This window comes from Nomascus leucogenys, chromosome 24 (genome assembly GCF_006542625.1).
Source record: "Nomascus leucogenys isolate Asia chromosome 24, Asia_NLE_v1, whole genome shotgun sequence".
NCBI classification, from domain to species: Eukaryota; Metazoa; Chordata; class Mammalia; order Primates; family Hylobatidae; genus Nomascus; species Nomascus leucogenys.
The window spans coordinates 13327353-13343628 of NC_044404.1; the positions used below are offsets into that span (position 1 = coordinate 13327353).

At 50.2% G+C, this 16276-nt stretch overlaps 1 protein-coding gene and 1 pseudogene across 3 annotated transcripts in view; both read right to left on the reverse strand.

Annotated features, from left to right (window-relative positions):
- Positions 1-328: 328 nt before the first annotated feature.
- The window catches only part of DHRS3 (dehydrogenase/reductase 3), a 50160-nt gene continuing 34212 nt past the window's right edge, over positions 329-16276 (reverse strand). For all 3 annotated transcript variants that reach the window (XM_030805565.1, XM_030805567.1, XM_030805566.1), the window contains exons 2-6: positions 12956-13099; positions 11742-11861; positions 11167-11405; positions 5191-5316; positions 329-843 (exon numbers count right to left, since the gene is read on the reverse strand). In XM_030805565.1, the coding sequence (XP_030661425.1) occupies positions 759-843; positions 5191-5316; positions 11167-11405; positions 11742-11861; positions 12956-13099 (714 nt within the window). In that variant the 3' untranslated portion in view covers positions 329-758. The remainder of the gene's footprint in view (positions 844-5190; positions 5317-11166; positions 11406-11741; positions 11862-12955; positions 13100-16276) is intronic.
- LOC115833124 lies at positions 2408-2508 on the reverse strand (annotated as a pseudogene).

A 16276-nucleotide genomic window follows, 5' to 3' on the forward strand; every position in this document is an offset into this window, starting at 1 on the left:
GGCCTGGAGGCTGGTGGTGCCATGGCAGGACAGAGGGCATCTCTAGCTGTGGCCAGCTGTCTGCAGACTGGTTCATAAAGGTCACACCAAGGAGACAAAGCGGCCTCAACCCGTGGCTGCTGGGAGGGGCCTGGTGGAGCCGGCAAGGAACCCGGCACCTCTCTCTGCCCCTAGGCCTGGCTCCACTTTCTCTCCTGATTTCGGCCCCCTTCTCTCCACCCTTGGCAGTTGGGGACCTTGAACAGACCAGTTCTCTCTCAAAGGATGGAGTTTTGTGGTTGAGACTGGCTCCCTCCCAACTGCCCACCGAAGATTTGAACAAAGGAACTCACAAAAGCCATCTCTCTTTATTTCTCATTCCTGCCGTTCAACCAGTTTGCGCAAGCTGAGGATGAGTGGGTTTTGGAACGGGAGGCAGAGCATCTGGGGACAGACCCTTCTGGAAATGGTCTATGCACATTGCTGAGGCTGGTTAGACTTGAGAAGCAATTGACAATAAACTCTACAGAACTGGAAATGTACAAAAGTGTCAAGGTGGCTTCCGGCTGGTTTCCTGCCTCCCTTTGGGGGTCAGTTACACTCATCAGTCCTGTGCAAAGGTCCTGGGACTGGCCCAGGGGCAGCCAGATTCTTCACTGGGTACAGGAGCTGTCCTGCTCACCCAGCAGAAGCATGCCAATGGACAGGCGCTCGGGTGTGTGCCCAGGTGCTGTGGCCCCCAAACTCCGTGACTCCTCAAGCGTGTCTTCATCCTGTCTCTATGTCCGCCCTTTGAAAGTGTTCATGCAGGTGTAGGTTCCTGAGAATTTGTGGATCTCCTCGAGTGCAGCCTGTGGAAGTATGCTGGAGTGGGAGGAAGAAAAGAAGATAGTGATGGTCAGCGATGGTCAGCGGGGCAGGATCCAGGGGCTGGGTCGCTGGTGGCCATGTGAGATGGGGCAGTGGAGGGCTGGTTCCTGAAGGTGCTCCCCACCCCTCCAAGCCACACACCAGTTTCTCCCCAAACCCCCACCCTCCCCAGGGGAAGAGCTTTCAAGTAAGTGGATAAGCAGCTGTTAAAAAGGCAGGGGGAGGCTGGGTGCAGTGGCTCATGCCTATAATCCAAGTACTTTGGGAGGCCGAGGTGAGCGGATCGCTTGAGCCCAGGAATTCAAGACCAGCCTGGGCAACAAGGTGAAACCCTGTCTCTACAAAAATATACAAAAATTAGCTGGGCATGGTGGCATGTGCCTATAGTCGTAGCTACTGGGGAGGCTGAGGTGGGAGGATGGCTTGAACCCAAGAGGTGGAGGTTGAAGTGAGCTGAGATTGTACTGCTGCATTCCAGCCTGGGTGGCAGAGCCAGACCCTGTCTCAAAAATTCTTTTCAGGCTGGGCGTGGTGGCTCATGCCTGTAATCCCAGCATTTTGGGAGGCCAAGGTGGGTGGATCACCTCAGGAGTTCGAGAACAGCCTAGCCAACATGGCAAAACCCTGTCTCTACTAAAAATACAAAAATTAGCTGGGCGTGGTGGCGAGCACCTGTAATCCCAGCTACTCGGGAGACTGAGGCAGGAGAATTGCATGACCTAGGAGGCGGAGGTTGCAGTGGGCCGGGATCGCGCCATTGCACTCCAGCCTGGGCGACAAGAGTAAAACTCTGTCTCTCTCTCTATCTCTCTCTCTCACACACACACACACACACACACACACACACACACACACTCTTTTTAAAATATATATTTTAAAAAGGCAGAGAGTGAGTGGTCAGAGCAAACTTTTTTTTAAATTTAAAATTTTTATCTTTTTCCTAGATCCTGAAACAGAGCTCATTTTTTATTTTTAATTTTTGTGGGTACATAGTAGGTATATATATTTATGGGGTACATGAAATACTTTGATACAGGCATGCAAATGTATAATAATCACATCAGCGTAAATGGGGTATCCATCACCTCAAGCATTTATCTGTTGTGTTACAAACAATCCAAGTATACACTTTTAGTTTTTTAATTTATTTTTATGTTTATTATTATTTTTTGAGACAGAGTCTCAACTCTGTTGCCCAGGCTGGAGTGCAGTGGCACGATCTGGGGTCACTGCAACCTCTGCTTCCTGGGTTCAAGCAATTTTCCTGCCTCAGCCTCCCGAGTAGCTGGGATTACAGGCATGTGCCACCACGCCCATCTAATTTCTGTATTTTTAGTAGAGACGGGTTTTCGCCATGTTGGCCAGGCTGGTCTTGAACTCCTGACCTCAGGTGATCTGCCCGCCTCGGCCTTCCAAAGTGCTGGGATCATAGGCGTGAGCCACTGTGCCTGGCCCTTTTAGTTATTTTTAAGCGTACAATTAAATTATTATTAACTATGGTCACCCTGCTGTGCTATCAAAGACTTGTTTATTCGGTCTATTTTTTGTACCCATTAAAAACAAATGATGGTTAGATGCCACTAAGTAGGTGACAATGGCTTAACCTGTGTGTGCTCCTTGTCGAGGGGAGTGCTGACCTTCTCTCCCTTCATACAACACACTTTCAAACCCAAGCTCTTAGCATCTTGGCGCCCACAGGCAGCTCATAGATCCATCGATCCCAACTGCCCCTGATTCCACAAAGATGACCGTGTGGATCTGAGGAATCAGGTTCGATTTGGGCGTCACATCCTCCAGGGAAGTGTCCTGGGCTCACCCTCAGGCTTCTCCTTGTACAGCTGGAGCTCTGGCGCTTCCCCAGCAAGCCCTGGTGTAGTTCCCACCCGTTTACTTGTCAAGCCTGTGGGGGCCTTCGTGGTGGATATTTCATCTCTGATCCCCAGGCCTTCACATGGGCCCAGCACAGAGAGGGCCCTCAGGCTGTTTGGTGACTCAAACTGAAGGGTCCTGGCCCACTCTAAGTACAAGATGAAAAAGGTTCACTTCCAGCTGGAGCAATCTGGAAGGCTTCCTGGGGGTGGTGGTATTAGAGTTGAGCCTTGCTTTCTCCTGGGGAAGGTGAGGAGGGATGCAGTTCAGAGAATGCGGAGGGGGGTGGCTCCTGCTTCCTGTTCAAAAGTAGTTGTGGGGAAGGTTGGAAAATGAAGGCTGAGGGCTTACTGTGGAGAGTGCTGAGGTGTTCTAGACCAAATTTTCTCTAGAAAGCTCTGGAAGGCTTCTAAGAAGCTCCCCTGAGGTGGAGGGTGGCAGCCTGACCTCAGTGAAGACCTGAGCCCCTGATCAACTAGGGGGTCCTAGAGACGGCTGAGGAGCATCTCAGACCTGAGATCAGGATGGACTGAGGGAGGCCGAGGTGTGGCCTGGATGCCCCTGGGTGCCCCCTTCCCTGTGCCTCTGAAAGGGCTTTGAGTTTGGGGAAGAGAGGGCTGATCGGGCTTGCCCCTCGGTTTCGAGGTTTCTGCGCCCTGCATGTTTTGGGGCAGCCCCTCAGCTGGGGCTCACCACGTCCCAGCAGCCAGGGCAGAAGTTGGCTTTCCTGGGAGTGCATGTCTCATGAGAGCAGGGGCCAGCCTGGCACTTGGGGACTTACCTTCCTTAAAAAGACTTCCAAGTCAGAGGGGCTCAGTCAGGCGGGGGCCAGAGCCTCAGGGGAGCCAAGAGCCCATGGTCACTTGTGGCTCCAGGGACAAGAATCTCCTGCTGTACTAAGAGGCCCAAGAAAACTGAGTGTGGGACTGGGATGGGAAGGGTTTGCTGCACAAAGCCTGGAAAGTTCTAGGGGAATAGGATGCCAGGCAAATTCTGGAGGAGGAGTCTCTCCTTTATAAAGCCTGCCTCCCCAAAGTGGTCTGCCCCGCTACATCCCACCTGACTGGTACTAAGACGCTTCTGTGAATTCTGAGCCCTTGGCATCAAGATCCCTGTGTTCCCTCTAACAGTAAACTTCCTGAGGGCAGGGGCTATGTCCAATAGGCTCTAGAACAGCGATTCTCAAAGTGAGGTCCAGGAACCCTTTGGGGTACCCGAGATCTCTTCAGGGGTCTGTGAGGTCAAATTGTTGTTTTGTTTTTTTGTTTTTGAGACGGGGTTTCGTTCTTGTTGCCCAGGCTGGAGTGCGGTGGCGCGATCTTGGCTTACCTCAACCTCTGCCTCCTGGGTTCAGGCGATTTTCCTGCCTCAGCCTCCCAGGTAGCTGGGATTACAGGCGCACGCCACCACACCCAGCTAATTTTTTTTGTATTTTTAGTACAGACAGGGTTTCTCCATGTTGGTCACGCTGGTCTTGAACTCCCAACCTCAGGTGATCCACCCACTGCGGCCTCTGAAAGTGCTAGGATTACAGGCGTGAGCCACCGTGCCTGGCCAAATTGTTTCGGTAATAATACTAAGATGTTATTTGTTTTTTCACTTTCATTCTCTCAGTGAATGGTAGAATTTTCCAGAGGCTATGTGACACGAGATATCACAACAAATTGAAATCAGATGCACATAGAAGAATCCCATTGTCTTCAATTAAGCCAAACAAAGAGATTTGCAAAAATGTAAAACAATGCCACTCCTGACTACATTTATTTTGTTTTAGAATACATAACTAGTTGTCATAAAAATATATTTATATTAATGTAATGGGTTTGTTATAGCTATTTATAAATGAATAAAGATTATAAACAAATGTATACATCTTATAACATTTTTCTGGCTTTTAATTTCCTCCTTCTTCTTTTTTTTTTTTTTTTTTGAGACAGAGTCTCGCTCAGTTGCCCAGGCTGGAGTGCAGTGGCGCTATCTCAGCTCACTGCAGGCTCCACCTCCTGGGTTCACACCATTCTCCTGCCTCAGCCTCCCAAGTAGCTGGGACTACAGGTACCCACCACCATGCCCAGCTAATTTCTTTTTGTATTTTCAGTAGAGACAGGGTTTCGCCATTTTAGCCAGGATGGTCTCAATCTCCTGATCTTGTGATCCACCTGCCTCGGCCTCCCAAAGTGCTAAGATTACAGGCGTGAGCCACTGCGCCCGGCCCTGGCTTTTAATTTCTAATATAGTAAATAGCGATAGCTACAACTCACATTAACAAAAGCTCTTTGGGTTCCTCCATACTTTTTAAAATTCTAAGGGGCCCTGTGACTAACAAGTTTGAGAACTGCTGCCCCACAGTAAGTACAGTACGTCAATGGCAAATGTGCCAGCACTCCTCATGCTCATGCCCACAGCAGACATGACTAATCGATCACATGCGTATTTTCCCCTGACCCAGAGTGTTCTCTCCCAGCCCCATACCTTTTCAAGATAACGAGGGCATGCATCGTCCATGGGAGGAGGAGGAGGGCCTGGTTGAGCTGCACAGCTTCCACTGTCCTCCGGGCCACTGTCTCTGGCTTCAGTGGGGGAAAGAGGTTGGGAAACCTGAACACAGGAAGAGACACAGTGGGTTTCTCCTGGAGAGGCATGTGCTTATCTGGAAGCCTCTATGAGGCTGATATATCTGGGTCACCCTTTGGCCTTTCCTGCCTGAGAGATTCGAGGCCTGCTTGGAATACTCCCTCTACCCCACACTCATCCAGGTGCCACATTCCCTCACTCCTCCAGGCACACAGGGGTCTCTTCTTGAGTCAAGGACTTCTAGCCCACCCACCGGCAACCCATTCTCCCAAGCCCTCCAAGGGCTCCCAGTGCCCTAGGGCTTGGCCTTTCCACGGCCCTGCACGATCTGGGCCCTGGCTGTCCTTCTGAGTCCTTTTCCCTACACTCTGCTCCTTCAGGACAGGCCCATTTCTGTTCTTGTCACATCACATGCTCGGGTCAGGGCTTTGTGCCAGCTCTCTCCACGGCCTGGCTCTCTCCTCCCAGCTCCTTCTTTGGGAGGCATCTCAGGCCAGTCCACCCAAAGCGACCTCTGATCCCGTCCCCTGCTAATTTCCTTGACCACGTTCACCCCACCTAGGAAGGCCTTGCTTTTTGGGTTGTTTCCTTGTCAGTGGCCTATCTCCCCCATCGGGCTATGAGTTCCATGAGGGTGGAGGCCTGGTCGGTCCTGCTCCCCTGCATCTAGCACAGCATCTGATACATAGTATGTGCTCAATAAATACTTGAAGGACTGAACACACTGACGACTTGCTGCTTCCCAAATGTGTCCTGCTCATTCTGTTTGGAGGCAGGGGCTTGGCTAGCGATGGCTTCGGCTCAGCTTGCTGGTTCACTAACTCATTCATTGATGCATTGATTCAAAGATTTGCACAGTGCTTTCCGTCTCAAAATGAATGAATGAATGATTGCATAAGCAAACATCAGGGGCTTCTCATGACTATTTAAAAGCATCTGACCCTAGACCCAAACAATGATGATGTTCCCTAAGTGCCAGACTCATGTACAAATTATTCTCCCGATTTACAGATAAGGAAACTGAGGTTGTATTGAGTCAGTAGGGCGCTAAGGATTCAAACCAGGCCAATGCTCCATCACCTTTGCTCGCTGCTCTTCCTGCCCTTCCTGGATCTATAGGTGCCGGGCCCATGTTGCTGGCTCTGACCCCAATCCCACAAAGAGCTTGTGATCCGCTCTGGCACCAGGAAGATTAAGGGTGATGAATCACCCAAGTTTGATGTCATTCCTGAGTAACAGGCAGCCCTTGGACTCCTAGCGGGGGCTTGGCCTTAGAGGGCACATGGATCTTACCCCCTGCCCTGTAATTCCTTTGTCATCACGATGGTGATTCTTTTTTTGTTTTTTATTTTTGAGTCCAGGGTCTCACTTTGTTGCCCAGGCTGGAGTGCAGTGACGTGATCACAGCTCACTGCAGCCTCGACCTCCCTGGGCTCAAGTAATCCTTCTGCCTCAGCCACCCGAGTAGCTGGGACTGCAGGTGCACACACCATGCCCAGATAATTTTTATATTTTTTGTAGAGATGGGGTTTTGCCATGTTGCCCAGGTTGGCAACTCCTGGGCTGAAGTGATTCCCCTGCCTCAGCCTCCCAAAGCACTGGGATTACTGGTGTGAACCCAGCTACCATGCCTGGCCATGATGGTGATTCTGAGGCCCACAGCCCTGTGGTCAAGAGGGGCCAGCCTCTGCCGTTCTACAGAGATGAACGTGTTGAGGCAGCTCACTGATACTGGAGTCCTACAGGTGTCGTGGACAGTCTGGATTCTCTGGCTTCCACCTGTGGCCTGGCCTGTCTCTTGGGAAAGGGAAGGCAGGATGGACAGACCAAAGTCCATGGGCTTGAGGGGAATCCTTCTTGGTAAGACCCCTGCCAGGGAAGCCAACAGAGGAGGCCTCAAGCACATCTGTGCACAGGATTTTCTCCTTCCTCTCCACGGTGGGTGGGATGGGGACATGGGGAACTGGCACAGCTATTAACTCCCACGGAAGCAGTGCAAATTCGTGGAAGAAGCATGCTCAGCTAGCCAGTTGCAAGCTGTGTGGACTTGGGCAAGTCCACTTGGGCAAGTAACTTTGCTTCTCTGAGCCTCAGTTCCCTCATCTGTAAAATGGGAATAAAAGTTCTCTTGCAGGGTTGCTGTGAGGGCCACTGTAAAGTGTCTAGTGGCTCCAGGTGGTTCTATGGCTGGAACATCGAAGAGGCTCAATTGGCTGGGCATGGTGGCTCATGCCTGTAACCCCAGCACTTTGGGAGGCCGAGGCAGGTGGATCACTTGAGGCCAGGAGTTCAAGACCAGCCTGGGCAACATGGCAAAACACTGTCTCTACTAAAAATACAAAAATTAGCCAGGCATGAAGGCAGGTGCCTGTAATCCCAGCTACTTGGGAGGCTGAGACAGGAGAATTGCTTGAACCTGGGAGGCGGAGGTTGCAGTGAGCCAAGATCACACGACTGCACTCCAGCCTGGGTGACAGAGCAAGACTTTGTCTCAAAAGAAAAAAATAAAAAAGAGGCTCAATAAATAGCAATTTATAAACAATAACATCCACTGACATGGCCAGTCTTGCTGGGAAACTCATCCATTTTGTCCTAAACATGTCTTCACATTTAACCCATTTAACCCTGGGAGGCTGTTAAGCATGGTTGTAGGAGGAAACCAATGCTTTTATCCATTTTTTATTCTTTTAGGAAACGGGAGTTGGCTAGGTACCCATCTTCCTTGTACTACTCTTCTGGCCGAGCTTGGGGCTCCCCTGCACAACCATAGGTAGCTAATATTCGCCTAGTGGTCGCTACTTGCCAGGCGTGGCCAGATGACTCACACACAGGAGCTCATCTAACCCGTGAAAAGGGGATACTATTATTATTATTATTATTCATTTTTGAGTGGAGTCTTGCTCTGTTGCCCAGGCTGGAGTGCAATGGTGCAATTTCGGCTCACTGCAACCTCCACCTCCCAGGTTCAAGCGATCCTCCTGCCTCAGCCTACTGAGTAGCTGGAATTACAGGCACCCACCACCATGCCTGGCTAATTTTTGTATTTTTAATAGAGACAGGGTTTCACGATGTTGGCCAGGCTGGTCTTGAACTCCTGACCTCAGGTGACCTGCCCGCCTTGGCCTCCCAAAGTGCTGGGATTACAGGCGTGAGCCACCGTGCCCAGCTGGGGATACTATTATTATGAATCTCTTTTTAGAGGTGAGGAAACTGAAGCAGAGAAAAGTCAAGTAACTTGGCCAGGGTCACACAGAGCTGGGATTTGACCCCAAACAGTTTGGGTTCACACTCTGAAAAAATGTGGCAGGAAAACCTTGAATTTCCTTCTTAAAGTGGTAGAAAAGAAACTATGCTAGAAGGTGGAATAGACACACAAACTGGATGTCTGCAATGTCCTGCTTGCTCCTGTGCTCAGGACACCCAGTTAGAACTGCAGACTGAGGGCTGGGCGCGGTGGCTCACGCCTGTAATCCCAGCACTTTGGGAGGCCGAGGTGGACAGATCACAAGGTCAGGAGATTGAGACCAACCTGGCTAACACAGTGAAACCCTGTCTCTACTAAAAATACAAAAAATTAGCTGGGCATGTTGGTGAGCGCCTGTAGTCCCAGCTACTTGGGAGGCTGAGGCAGGAGAATGGTGTGAACCCGGGAGACGGAGCTTACAGTGAGCAGAGATCGCACCACTGCACTCCAGCCTGGGCGACAGAGCAAGATTCCGTCTTAAAGAAAACAAAACAAAACTGCAGACTGCCACTGATGCACTTCTGTCCAGTACGCATTTATTGAGCCCCTTCTGTATACTCAGATGAAAAGAAACCAAACCAAAACCCATGGGGGGAAAAAGCCAACAGGAAGCATTAGTAGCCATTAGTCTAGACTCCTCAAAATTCAGAATTGGTGACAATTTGCATGCAAACCAGGTGGTCTGCTAGGAAAATTAATAACATGCATTTATGAAGATGTTTATTGTTAGTAAAAATAATAAAAGCAGCAGCTCCTCGGGCTTTGCACTAGATGTGTTACATGTATTATTTCTAATTTCCTGGGCTCAAGCCATCCTCCTGCCTCAGCCTCCCAAAGTGCTGGGATTACAGTCATGAGCCACCAAGCCCAGTCTTTTTGATTCTTGACAGTCAACACCGCACTGTCCCTATTAATAGTAACTAAGGCATAATGAGTGACTCCCACGTGGCATGCACTACACTAAATTGTCTCACTGAATTCTCCTCATGACCCTTCCATGTCATCCTCATTTTTGGAAGCAGCTGAAATATATAATTCAGAAGGTGAAGCACTGTATGCTGGATTGCAAAAAACCAGAGAGAATAGTATTTGAGTAATTCCCAGTTTTCATTCATCGATGACGTCATGCCCCTACATGACAGCACATCATTAAAGCGCCATTTATTGGGCACTTAATATGTACCACATATGGTGTTCCCTGCCGGATTCCACTTTGTCCTCACTGCAGAACCTATGATGGAGACATTCACGCACCCCATCTTACAGATCAGCCAGAGCAGTAATTAACAGGACCCAATGTCACAGAGTACATCACAGCTATGAGGGAGTCACCACCCCAGGTGGCATGAGCTCTAGACCAGTAGTCCCCGTTCCCCTTGACTTAATTGGCCTGGAGGAAGAGTGGTGGGACCTCCCTATTGCTTATTTTAAATTGAGCTATGGCCAGGCGCGGTGGCTCCCACCTGTCATCCCTGCACTTTGGGAGGCTGAGGTAGGTGGATCACCTGAGGTTGGGAGTGTGAGATCAGCCTGGCCGACATAGTGAAACCCCGTCTCTATTAAAAATACAAAAATTAGCTGGGTGCGAGTGCACGCCTGTAATCCCAGCTACTCGGGAGGCTGAGGCAGGAGAATCACTTGAACCAAGGAGGTGAAGGTTGCAGTGAGCCGAGATCGTGACACTGCACTCCAGCCTGGGCAACAGAGCGAAACTCCATCTCAATAAATAAATAAATAAATAAACAAACAAATAAATTGAGCTATAATTTGCATATAACAAAAGGTATAAATCTTAAGCAGACAGTTTGATTAACTTTCACGTATTTAATGACTGCTAAGATCAAGAAGAGAGAACATTTCCGAAAGTCTTGCTAGTTCCCTCGGCCTCCCTCCCAGGTTACACCCCCAGCCCTCCAGGGGAAGCCATGTGTCCGTTTTCCATCACCCTAACCCAGCTTTGCCTGTTTTGGAACTTCTCACAGGTGGAACCAGGCAGAATGCACCCTATGTCTCAAGCTTCCTTTGCCCCGCATGATGCTGTGGAAGTGCATCTCCCTCATTTGACCTTTGGGCACATCCCGCTGCATGCCTGTAGCTCTGGTCGTTTCATACAAGCTCCCTGAACCAAGCAGCAGGACCCTCCCCGTTGTGGCATCACTGCCTTGCAGACCGAGAACCAGGTAAGACAGCGTCAAACAGAGGGTAGAGGCTCCTTGGTGACTTTTTGTTTTGAGACAGGGTCTCACTCTGTCTCCCAGGCTGGAGTGCAGTCGCACAATCACAGCTCACTTGCAGCCTCAACTTCCTGGGCTCAAGCAATTGATCCTCCCACCTCAGCCTCCCAAATAGCTGGGAATACAGGTGTGCATCACCATGCCTAGCTAATTTTTAATTTTTTTTTTTTTTTGTAGACACACGGTTTCTCCATGCTGCCCAGGCTGGTCTCAGACTGGATTGCTGGACACAAGTGATCCACCTGCCTTGGCTTCCCAAAATGCTAGGATTATAGGTATGAGGCACCGTGCCTAGCCCGATTTTTATATCAGAGCTCTTTCTGCAGTTGGCTGACTGAATGGCTTGGGGAGGCGGGTGAGAAGGCTGGTCCCGAGGTGGGTCCCGTGCTCACTGACCTGACTCTCATGCCCTGGAACATCTCGGTGCTGGTGTGAAAGGGCAGCACTGTGGTGGCGCTGACTCCCGGACAGTCCAGCAGCCCCAGGGTCAGGCTCTCCATGAAGGCGAAGGCTGACGCTTTGGATGTGCAGTAGTCAATGGCACCGGGGATGGCAGACAGTGCCAGCACGGAGTTGAGGCACACGATGTGGCCGTTCTGCAGCTCCAGCATACGTGGCAGGAAGGCCTTGGTGGTCTGAGGGCGGATGGGGTGTCAGGGTGGAGCAGCCGCTGCTCTGACAACCCCTCCACCTTTCTTTCGGGGAGAACAGCCCACCCTGGACACACATGATGCTCTAGTGCCTGAGCCTTCCTGTGAGGGAGAGGGCCCAGGGCTCCCTGCCCCAGGACACTGAGCGTATTTCACAAAGTCTGATGTGTCCGGGAGCTGGTCATTCGTCTTGTCTGGCCCCCTCGTTCGTGGACATCCCTGCTGGCCTAAGCCCAAGCCCTGGCAAAGCATCCCCTCCCCTCCATCCTGCCTGGGCTCCCTGCACGCCCAGGGCTGGCCCTGGCCCGGGATAGCCCTTACCCAGAACTGGCCCAGGGTGTTGATGTGTTGGGACTTGAGGAGGGCATCATCGTCACTGTCCATTAGGCTCTTCCCGTGGACCACGGCGGCATTGTTCACCAGGATGGTGATGTCACCCACCTGCAGGCGAGAGGGAGCCACGGGGCCATGAGGGCAGCCAGTCCAGGGCCAACAATATATGTTTTTTGTTTGTTTCTGAGATGGAGTCTCACTCCATCTTGTCCAGGCTGGAGTGCAGTGGCACCATCTCGGCTCACTGCCACCTCTGCCTCCCAGGTTCAAGCAATTCTCATGCCTCTGCCTCCCAAGTAGCCAGGATTACAGGCTCCTGCCACCATGCCCGGCTAATTTTTATATTTTTAGTAGAGATAGGGTTTCACCATGTTGGCCAGGATAGTCTTGTTCTGACCTCAAGTGACCCGCCCGCCTCGGTCTCCCAAAATGCTGGGATTACAGGTGTCAGCCCCCGCACCTGGCCCAATATACTTTTTAAAAGGGATATGGCTTACTCCTAAGTGAAAGAGTAATTTCTGAGTCCATTTATGATCAATCAAGTTTTTCTTAGACATTCCCACAAGTTTTTCTTAGATATTCCTTCCCACAGGCCACTTTCCGCCAGCCTAGTTCCAGTTATCCTGCCTACATAGAGGCCCAGCAGCCACCTGGCCCCACCACCAGCAGCCACGGGGCCTGGGGAAGAGAACTGCCTCTCTGAGCGCCAGTCTTGATTTGTGAGATGGGGCTAATGCCACATCAGGACTGTTCTGAGGAGGAGAAATAATTTATGGCACACACTCTACCTGGCACACAGTATATTTATAATAAATGAGGTTACTGTGACATAAAAACAGTTAACATTACCATGTGCCAGACACTCAGGGTGGGTTTCCCTCTCTTGGAGGTCACTGATATATTTAGTCCAAACAGATGACTGGAGTCAGAAGGATTTTCCCAGAGGCCAATGGTCCTGGAGAGAAACCCACACTGTCTACATTTCCAAGGGAATAACAGATGATTACGCCTGTTACGTAATCAACCCTAATCCCTGCCTATGTAACTAGGGCCAACTTCATGGGAGAGTCCCCAAAGGTGCCCCTGACAAAGCCATTGTGCCATAAGCAGAGCTCTCTTCCAGGCCACATGAGAATGTTCTCTTTGCCCGGAATTAGCCTGTGGTCAGCTGTGCTAGGAACAGACCCTCCCAGGCTACGGACCTTCTCCCGGACAGCCTTGGCCGTCTGGTACACCTCCTCCCGGTTGCCCACATCGCAGATGAAGTAATGGCACTCAGTGCCCATCTGCCGGATCTCCTCTGTCGTCTCTTTCAGGCATTTCTCAGTCCGGCCCCAGAGAACAATCTGGAAGAAGAGAATAACAACGCAGAACAAATGGTCATTAAGCCACGGTGATGCAACAATTGCCACCAGAAATTCAGGATTTAAAGTGATTTGTCTTGAAATGACTGGCCTCCCTGGTTCCACCGAAAGATAAAAAATACAACATAGATTAATAATATAACTTTGGTTTTTTTTGAGGCAGGGTCTTGTTCTGTTGCCCAGGCTAGAACGCAGTAGTGCGATCATAGCTCACTGCAGCCTCAAACTCCTGGGCTCAAGAGATCCTCCCACCTCAGCCTCTGGAGTGGCTGGGACCACAGGTGCATGCTACCATACCTAGCTAATTAAAAAAAAAAATTTTGTAGAGTAGGGTTATTCTTATGTTGCCCAGGCTGGTCTTGAACTCCTGGGTTCAAGCAATCCTCCCATCTCGGCCTCTCAAGTGCCGGGATTACAGGTGTGAGCCCCTGCCCCCAGCCAACAATAGAACTTTTTAAAGGGATATGATCTACTCTTGGGTGAACCAGTAGTTTCTGAGCCCACTTATGATCAATCAATTGACGGGTATTTACAAGTTTTTCTTGTATATTACTTTTAGCACAATGCTCCAGAATGCTCTCCTTTAGGAATCAGCTGGCTTCACCAACTGGGTCTAGAGCCAGGATTTTTTTTATTTTTTATTTTTTATTTTTTGAGATGGAGTCTTACTCTGTCGCCCAGGCTGGAGTGCAGTGGCGCAATCTCAGCTCACTGCAAGCTCCGCCTCCTAGGTTCACGCCATTCTCCTGCCTCAGCCTCTCCGAGTAGCTGGGACTACAGGCACCCGCCACCACGCCCGGCTAATTTTTTGTATTTTTAGTAGAGATGGGGTTTCACTGTGGTCTCGATCTCCTGACCTCGTGATCCTCCCGCCTCGGCCTCCCAAAGTGCTGGGATTACAAGCGTGAGCCACCGCGCCTGGCCAGAGCCAGGATTATTAACACCAGCTGGTAGCATAGATGGGTCCATTCCAGCCTCAAGGTTCACAGGAGCTAAGCCGAGCCTCCCATCTAGCTGCAGTCACTCCCCTAGGGAAATTCTGGAAGGGCAGTGACGAGGCTGCCACTGAGAAGGAAGCATGGCCTCACCCGGCAGGTAATAAACATGGACTCATTACGCCAGAAGCTGACCTTGGCAGGACCACTGAGGGTTTGGGCAAATTTATGAATGGCCAGCCCATAAAAGGCTCAGAAGAGAAGCCTGGCTAATTCTTAACCTTGACCTAACGGAGGACGACGCACCTCCCCACGATATGTCACTGGGGTCAGTAAGGCCTCTGTTGGTAAAAGGGCCTGGAGTCAGATGACAGGGGGACCAAGAGCCTTAACTAAGAACCAGCTTCACCAGCACAGAGGGAGAAAGGCAGGGGGCTGAACACCGCCCGGAGGTCAGAAGCAGAGACAGGAAGAGCCGAAAGGGTTCTTGGGAATTCGTCCAGTGGCCTTCTATTTTTGTTTCTTTTCTCTTTTCTTTAAGACTATCAGTGAAATTTCCCCTTAAAAAATATCCAGCGTGGAAACCCCAATGCGTGAAACTTAGAAAAGGAATAAATGATACACCTGACTCCATAATATTTTCTTACTCTGAAGGTTGCTAATGAGAACAAAGTGGCAGCTTTGGGAAGGTAAACATTTTAAACTGGGGGTTACAGATGGCGGCTCCAATGACATCAGACCCAGAGACAACTGATTTCTCTATTTTGCTTTGTTACACGGTATACAGAAAAGTCACATTGATAAGGAGTTGCTAATGGTAACCGTTTATCCGCTGCTCACCTTGAAATCTCAGAACTGTCACTTAAGCAGAGAGGGCACAAAACAGGCCTAGTTGGCGGCTCTCAGAAATTCCGGTATTCTCCAATGGAATCGATTTTTTAAATTAGAGTTTTAAAAGCTTTCAAAATATTTTACCAAAAAAAAGTGTTCTCTAAAGCCCAATTTGAAACCCCCACTTAGTCTAGCCACTTTATTTTAATTAAGGCCTTGAAATACAGGAAGGGGCTTAACAAGTGGGTCCCGTTAGTTCCTCTCCATGACCATACAAGTCCTTCAAAGGCAGATGGACTGCAATTAAACAGTCTCCAAGGGACACTTTCTTGTCTGTTGAACTAAAAACAGAATGTGTTCCTCCAGGAGAAGCTGGGAGGTTCAGTTCATGGAAAAGAAAAAAGAAAAACATTTGCTCCAGGCAGGCAATTTGGTGTAGGCCTCCTCCACTCCACTGGACCACCCCCCTTGCCTTGCAGCCATTGTCATCTAGGTTTCCTTTATTCCTCCCTTAGCATCCTGTCTATACAGCCACCCATCCATCTATCTGTCCATCTGTCCACTCTCCCATTCACCAGTCCATCCATCTAGCCACCCCACTCCATCCATCCATCCCTCCCTCATCTACCCCACTCCATCCAACCATCCACCCATCCATCCATCCCTCATCTACCCTACTCCATCCATCCATGCATCCATCCATCCACTCACCATGCATCCATCCACCCCACTCCATCCATCCATCCATCCATCCATCCATCCATCCATGCATCCATCCATCCACTCACCCACCCCACTCCATCTATCCATCCACTCACCTACTTCTCCACCCATCCATCCATCTATACATCTCTCACCTACCCCACTGTACCCACTGTACCCACCACCTACCCAACTCCATCCATTCATCCACTCACCTATCCCATTCCATTAATCTATCCACTCACCTACCCCACTCCATTCATCCATCCATGCATTCATCCACACACCTACCCTATTCCATCCATCCCTCCGCTCATCTGCTTCTCCACCCATCCATCCATCTATCCATCCCTCACCTACCCCACTGTACCCAATTACCTACCCAACTCCATCTACCCATCCACTCACTTACCCCATTCCATTAATCTATCCACTCACCTACCCCACTCCATCCATCCATCCATCCAGCCATCCATCCATCCCTCACCCACCCCACCCCATCCATCCATCCATCCATCCATCCACCCATCCATCCACCCACCCACTCACCTACTTATCCATCCATCCATCCATCCATCCATCCATCCATCCATCCATCCATCCCTCAACTACCCCACTCCATCCATCCATCCATCCATCCATCCACCCACCCATCCATCAACTCACCTACCCTACTCCATCCATTCATGCA